Source organism: Lynx canadensis, chromosome F1, assembly GCF_007474595.2.
Source record: "Lynx canadensis isolate LIC74 chromosome F1, mLynCan4.pri.v2, whole genome shotgun sequence".
In the NCBI taxonomy this organism is placed as follows: Eukaryota; Metazoa; Chordata; class Mammalia; order Carnivora; family Felidae; genus Lynx; species Lynx canadensis.
The window spans coordinates 69,062,026-69,069,481 of NC_044319.2; the positions used below are offsets into that span (position 1 = coordinate 69,062,026).

Sequence of the window (7,456 nt, forward strand, 5' to 3'; positions counted from 1 at the left end):
GAGTTGTATAAGTTGTGTAATATATTTTAGATATTAATCCCTTATCAGATATATAATTTGCAAATATCTTCTACCATTCAGTAGGTTGCCTTTGTTTTGTTGGTTGTTTCCTTCACTGTGCAAAACCTTTTTAGTTTGATGAATTCTCAATACCTTATTTTTGTTTTTGTTTCCCTTGCCTGGGGAGACATATCCAGAAAAATATTGCTAAGGTCAATGTCCAAGAGTTTACTGCCTGTGTTTTAGGAATTTTATGGTTTTAGGTGCCACATTTGGGTCTTTAATCCATTTTGAGTTTATTTCTGTGTATGGTATTAAGAAAGTTAGAAAAACTTAACCTTTTGCATGTGGCTTTCCAGTTTCTTTAGCACCATTTGTTGAACATACTATTCTTTCCCCATTGTATATGTTTCCTCCTTTGTCATAGATTAACTGACCATATAATCATGGGTTTATTTCTGGGCTCTTTACCCTGTTACACGGATGTATGTGTCTATTTTTTTTAATGTTTATTTATTTTTGAGAGTGGGGAGGGGCAGAGAGAGAGGGAGACAGAGAATCTGAAGCAGGCTCTGCACTGACAGCAGAGAGCCCAATGTGGGGCTTGATCTCATGAACCACGAGACCATGACCTCACTTGAAGTCTTAACCAACTGAACCAGCCAGGTGCCCCTACATGTCTATTTTTGTGCCAGTACCACACTGTTTGGATTACTACAACTTTGTAGTATAGCCTGAAATCTGGGATTGTGATACCTCCAGCTTTCTTCCAGCTTTTTTCTTCCTCCTCTCCTCCTCCTCCTCCTTCTCCTTCTTCTTGTCCTTCTTCTTCTTTTTCGTGTTTTACTTATGAGAGAGAGAGAGAGAGAGAGAGAGAGAGAGAGAGACAGAGCACTAGCAGGGGAGGGGCAGGGAGGGAGGGAGACACAGAATCTGAAGCAGGCTCCAGGCTCTGCACCAGCAGCACAGAGGCCAATGAGGGGCTTGAACTCAGGAACCAAGACATCATGATCTGTGTTGAAGTTGGACAGTTAACTGACTGAGCCAGCCACGCAGGTGCCCTAGCTTTGTTCTTCTTTCTCAAGATTACTTTGACTATTTGTGGTCTTTCGTAGTTCCATGCAACTTTTAGGATCATTTACGGAGTCAGCTTTTTGGAATGGAAGGGGCTAATGGGATGGAAGAAGCTAAAATACCTTTATTACTCTCTTAAAATATGTTTAAGGAAAACCCCAAAGGGCTCTGTAAAAGTGGTTTACTGTTAAACTTTCTCCTGGGGTCTAAAACCATGCCCCACTCTCAGACTGAGCTAGTGGAGAGAGAAGGGAAGGGGAGAATTCTTGGCATCTATGAAGCTCTGCCCCCTACATGCTTGCCCCTCAGTTGCCCTCTCCAGCAACCCCTCTATCTCCACAGGGTCCTAGGACCTCTACCTTCACTTGTTAATCTGTAATGCTCATTCCAGCACCTGGGGATTTGGGGCAAATCAGCCATAATTTCTGCCTTTAGGACTATCATCACACTTGATAAGGGGTTACAAGTCTGTATGAGAGGTGCAATGGTAGGAGGGGTAAGGCCTTATATGTTTGCAGAAATGGTTGTCAGGGACATCTTCATGAAGGCAGTGACAGGCTCTGGGCCTTTACAGGTCCTAAGAGATTTGCCAGAGACACCAGGGTGGTGAGAGCATTCCTGGTGTAAAGGTGCAGAGGCTGGAGAAAGCTTGGGTATCACTTACGGAAAATACTTTGAAAGAGTGGGTGGGTGGCTGTATGGATGGAGGGGGTTTGATTTATTCTGTGTCCCTAAGAATGTGGGAGGGAAACTAGGATTAATGCCCAGCAGGCGCAGAAGACAGATTTTAGCTTGGTGTGATGAAGAACCTTCTAGGTGCCACATTAGGATGCTCCTTTACCTGGCGGGGTTTAGGCCAAATCGCCACTTGTTAGGGATGTTGGGGAGAATCAATCAAGCATGGGGGTGGGGAAGATTGGGTTTAAGCAACAATTTTCAAGCTTTTTTCAGGACAAATCCCTTTTTTTGCAAATGGAAGCTTCTAGTGTGCAACAGATAAAGGCTGGTATGACTGAATAAAGCTTTGGGGGTGGTGGGCTTGCTGCCCCCTACCTTCCAGTGTGAGACTCTGTGATGATATCCAGAAGCTTTCCATCTGCCAGTTTTAATGCCACCACCCCCTTCTTCTTTTCTCCATACCGCCTACAAGAGCAGAGGTAAGCAGACACTTGGTCCAGTCTAGTGGTGAGGCAGAGTCACAAATATTTAGGGCACATTGTGAAAAGTGAGGGTTGGTAGAGGGTGTGGGGTCACCTGCTCTACCTGGGGTATCCCCAGGCCTCCCATATCCCTGGTTCCCTTTCCCCTAGCAAGCTGCATCCAGAAGGTGACCCCTCCCTGGACATGAGGGTCAGGGAGAAGGGCTGTCAGAGGTGAATTTCCTGAGCTGTTGGCTCCTTAAGTCAGGCAGGGAAGGGACTGGGGGCTTCTAAACTCTGCTCTCTGGGGTGCCTGGGTGGATCTGTCAGTTAAGTGTCCAACTCTTGATTTCAGCTCAGGTCACGATCTCACAGTTGGTGGGATTGATCTCTGCATTGGACTCTGTGCAGACAGTGTGGAGTCTGCTTGGGATTCTCTCTCTCCCTGTAGCTCTGCCCCTCCCCTGCTTGCACTCTCTCAAAAAATAGATAAATAGTGGAGCCTGGGTGGCTCAGTCGGTTAAGCGTCCGACTTCGGCTCAGGTCACGATCTCGCACTCCGTGAGTCTGAGCCCCGCGCCGGGCTCTGTGCTGACTGCTCAGAGCCTGGAGCCTGTTTCAGAGTCTCTGTCTCCCTCTCTCTCTGACCCTCCCCCGTTCATGCTCTGTCTCTCTCTGTCTCAAAAATAAACGTTAAAAAAATTCTTAAAAAAAATAATCTAAAAACAAAAACAAAAACAAAGCAAAAACAACTCTGCTTCCCAAACTCACAGCCTGTAGCAATCCCTGGAAACTCCCTCAAGTGGGAGCCATTAAATCCCTGTGCCCATAGCAGAGGCCCCTGGGCCCTTAAGGCAGAAACATGCACAGTCCACTGCAGACAGCCTGGGAACTGGCCACAGCCACGCAGTGTGGGAAGATGGAACCTAAACTGCAATTGTCCCCATGCTCAGCAGTGTGGAAGAAGCTGGGACATCTAACCCAAGGAAAAGATGGGGTTCAAGGCCTTTTCCCTTCTGCACTATTTTGGCCAGCTCCACCACTTTATGGCCTTCGATTGGTCTCTTCTCCACTCTCTGTCTCACTCCTTTCATTTTTGGAGATAGATGACTGCCGATCTCTTTCCAGCTCTCCAAATCCTAGATCTCTCGGAGCGTTCTCTCTGCTGGAAGGACAGGGCAGGGCACACACCCTGATATGGGCTCTGGTTTTCAGAAGGCCAACCCTAGCCTGGTGGTAATCTGGGAAAGGGACTTAATGGTGAAGCACTCAGGCCAGAGGTGTCAGAGGAGTCATCTGGAAGTCTCTGAAATGAGAGGTTGGGCATGGAGGCTGCTTCGTGGGGAAGCTGCGAGCCAAGCCCGGCTGCTGTGTTTGTGTCTGGAAACAAATGCCCTGCTGGGCTGGACTCTCAGCCACTGACCAGGGACTGCAGGAGCCTCAGTCACCAAAGGGAGCCTTAAGGGTTAGAATCAAAATCCTCAGGCCCAGTTGGCTCCCTGGACCCAGAGTCCAGCTTCCTCATGGTGGTGGTTAAGCCTTATAGCTGCAGGGCCATGATTGGAACTCATTCTTCCAATAAGCAGGTAGGAGTTCCCTCTCTCCATCCTTTTGGGACTGGGTGGGCACGGGGCCAGACTCCCCTACTCTCATCCATGCCTGCACCTGCCTCAGTGTCCATCCATGATGAGGATGCTAGGTCTATGAAGAGACACTGATTTGCTCCCATGGATTGATTCAAAACCTAATTTGTGGGTAAATACACCCAATACAGTATTCCTCCCATATATGGCTCCTAGGTACACCTCTGGACAACTTCCAGAGAAATAAGTTTCTCTTAGGAGACAGATGGTTGTGGAAGATGTTGGACAGTACTGGGGGAAGGAGGCAGACAGGGCTGGGTAGGGGGTGGCTGGTATGTTGAGGGGAAGGGATACCCCTTTTGTTTTCTATGGAGACAAGGGCCAATTTGACAGGCAGTACAGGGAAGTCTTGAGCTGGAGTGGGGTGACTGGGACTGAGTCATGGGGCCTGAGGTTAGAGGTGAGGAAATAGGGCAGTGAGCCCAAGGGGCTCAGAACAGACCCACACTATCATGATTTCTCACTCTGTTATTACCAAATGAAGGGGTTGATCCCCAGTTAAGGGGCAGGGCCCCAGAAGGATAGGCTGTAACACCCAGGCCCCCAGAAGGATAGGTTGGGAAGGGGGAGTTGGAAGAAGCACGCAGAGCACTGGCTTGGAGGAAGACTTTATTTTGCTCCCTGTTCCCAGTCCCCCAGCTAAGGCAGTTTGGCATGGCCACCCTGTGACCCTAGTTGGGTGGGGGAAGGGTGTCCTGGCCTCCTGATTAGTGGCTGTGGCCATGGCCACCATGGCTATGGCCGTGGCCACCGTGGCTATGGCAGTGGCTCTGGCCACCTTCCCCAAAGCCTGGCCCATGGCTGTGGCCTTCTCCTTCAGGGGCATTCTTATGCATTTCCTCATGGGAGGCTACCGTCAGCCTGGCCACCAGGATGGAGAACTCCTCGAAGTCCAGCTCCTTGTCTCCATTTGTGTCCAGGTCCTCCATGATCTTGTTTATGGCATTGTCATTCTTCTTCTGCTTCTGTGGGTGGGGGAGACATGGCAGTCAGGGCTGGGTGTGGCCAGCGTTAGGGACAGGGAGCTCAGCAAATGACCCTAGGCAAAGCTACAGGGAAGCCTGGCCCCTGGGCCTCAGTTATAAAATTGAAAATGACCATGGACTGATGCCCACAGGGTAGCAGATGCTGAGCACGCTTTGGACACGTTCTGATTTAGTCTGCATGCAACCTGGGCACTACAATTCTCTCCATTTTACAGAAGAACTGAGGTCAAGTGACTTGCTCGAGGTCACACAATTAGTATGTACAGAAATGTCACCCCATTGGTCTTTATAACAAGTCTAGCAGGTGGACTTCGTCTCTTCTTTGAGGAAGACTTGAGGAAACTGACTTAGAAAAGGACAGCTGGTTTTTGCAGATTGAGGAGGGTTGGGAGCCGCAGAGTGGAAATGAGCCCTGTCCCTCCACCTGTCCATCCTGCTCCCTCCCCTTTCGCCTCCCTTCCCTCTCTAGGTCACTCATTTGGGACATGCATCTGCATTTTAACCTGCATAGTAGGGAAACCCCTGAGGAAAGGAAAGCAAGGTGGGGACAGAGGGCAGTGTTGGCTCTCCATTGACCCCACAGGGTGCGATGAAGTAGCCAGGGCAAGGGAGGGTTCAGGCAGGGCAGAAGAGAGCTTCAGTTGGTCCCACCCACTGGCTGGGGTAGCTTAGCCAAGTCCCCTCCTGGGACCCAGTGCCCAGCTCTGTTCCCAGACCCTTCCCACCCCTGCAGTGCTCCCACACAGCCTTCTTTCTGCCCTTTTCCCATGCCCGGCCAGAGCACTCACTCTGGAGCAGCTGCTTGGCTGGGTCCCAGCTTCTCCTCCTGGACTACCACTCTGCTTCTGGCAGAGTACGAAGGAGGTGGGTGGTGGGGCAGGCATAGGAGTCACACTGAGGAGATCCTCACCCCATGAACTCTTGGCTATATTGTTTCTTGTTTATCCTGACCTGGCACCCTTCTTCCCAGTGTCTTATGCACCTTGACCCAGTGTCAGCATCCCCACTACCGACTACTGAAGTGGGGCGAGGCTTCAGGGAAGGCTGCCACTGGCTCTAGGAATAGAACTGAGGCTGGGACTCAGGCTTTTCACCCTTCTTGGTCCAGGTCTCTGTACCCCAAGTCCCCGATCTTATAAAGAAACTGAAAGATCAAGTGGAACTAATCTTTTTTTCCTAGAATTGCCTGTTATTTTCAGATCAGGGAATAAATGAACATGTTACTGAGTGCTTTGTGCCTGCCACTGCTCACTGGGTGCTTCCTACATGTAGTGTCTGTGTTTCCACGGACACTTAGGTTAGAAAGGCCCCTCAGCCCTTGCATTCTGACAACAGCTGAGGTTTGATGTCTGCCCAGCCCCTGCCAAGGGTCGTCCTCAGTTGCTTCCCTCCTCAGTTCAGGTGTCAGCTCAAATCACCTCCTTGGAGGGGCTCTTCCTGTCCACCCAAATAGTCAGCTTTCCCCATCCAGCCCACGCCACCCATAGCATGCTCTCTTATTTTCTTTGGGGGACTTACTGGTATTGGATTTTCCTGTGCTCTTTACTGGCCAACATCTTTGCTGTGTGTTCACCACTATGTGACTCTGCCCAGGACAGGGCCCTGCACACAGCACACATCTGTAAGTCAGTCTTGCTCAACTCTGTCTGCTGTCTAACTTGGAGTAACTCTGGTGACAGGGAGGCTGGGCTGAAGGAGCTAGACTTTCCTCCTTGACCATTGCAGACTGCACCCCATCCTCCATCCTTAGCCCAGACTGTCTCCAGGCTGCGTCAGGCCCGCGAGGAGCACAGCCTACCTTGAGGAAGTTCGGCAGCTCTTTTTTCACCAGCTGTTTCATTTCTTTCTGGTTGAGTTTGTCCGGGTGCCCCAGCCGCACAGAGTACTGGTGGAAGATGTTGATGATGGTCTCAATGCTGCATTCCATCTGTGACAGCTGGTCCGCCATCTTCCTGCACTCTTGTCTGCAAAGTGGAGATGCAGGGGTTCAGGTGCTTAGAAGAAAAGGCTGCTGAACTTCCCTGACACCTCCCACAGGCTGCCCATAGGAACAGAAGGGGAAACACAGAAGTAAAAGAAAGAGCGGCTCCAGGTGATTTGAGAGAAGATGCTGCCCCACACATGGAAGGGATGGTTTTAGAATATCTGGAAAATGCCAAAAAGCAGTGCAGTTGAGGACAAGAGGCTCCAGCAGAATATGAGCCAAGAAAATGTGAGGAAATTTTGATTAATCGAGGAGGGCTTCCAGGAGGAGGCCTTGGAAAGAAGATGGGGGGGGGGAAGTAAAGAAAGAGTTGGCAGGCAGGCTCCTGCCTGTGGAAGCTGATGGCTCACTTACCTGCCAAGGAGCCACACAACGGGGTTTGACAGCACCCCGTGTGTCCAACATTTATAGGCAGCCCCTGGCCGGATAGTCAGCTCTCGCGGGAAGATTGCTTCACAGGTGAGCAGTGTGGTAACCCTGAGTTGGGCTGTCAGTGCCAGGAAAGGGGCTTGGGCGGGACAGGAAATGTTCACAAAGCTTCTTGGGCCTTTTTGTGAAATGCCCATCCCTGGGCCTGGAGCTGGTTTGGGAGGAAGCTGTTTGGGTAGCTCACTTCCCCTCCACCCCAAT

At 50.4% G+C, this 7,456-nt stretch overlaps 1 protein-coding gene across 1 annotated transcript; it reads right to left on the reverse strand.

Annotated features, from left to right (window-relative positions):
- Window positions 1–4,448: 4,448 nt before the first annotated feature.
- S100A9 (S100 calcium binding protein A9) lies at window positions 4,449–7,251 on the reverse strand. Its single transcript, XM_030302333.2, has 3 exons — window positions 7,181–7,251; window positions 6,641–6,806; window positions 4,449–4,821 (listed from the first exon to the last, which is right to left on the reverse strand). The coding sequence occupies exons 2-3, from the start codon at window positions 6,788–6,790 to the stop codon at window positions 4,564–4,566; spliced, it is 408 nt and encodes a 135-aa protein (XP_030158193.1). The 5' UTR covers window positions 6,791–6,806; window positions 7,181–7,251; the 3' UTR covers window positions 4,449–4,563.
- Window positions 7,252–7,456: the final 205 nt, after the last annotated feature.

What these genes read in the sequence shown, in the direction of transcription:
- S100A9 (XM_030302333.2), bottom strand. Translation starts at nt 6,790, where the DNA reads ATGGCGGACCAGCTGTCACAGATGGAATGCAGCATTGAGACCATCATC. An exon ending in AGCTGCCGAACTTCCTCAAG is followed by an intron (nt 4,822 to 6,640) that starts GTAGGCTGTGCT and finishes CCCCACCCACAG; the next exon opens with AAGCAGAAGAAGAATGACAA.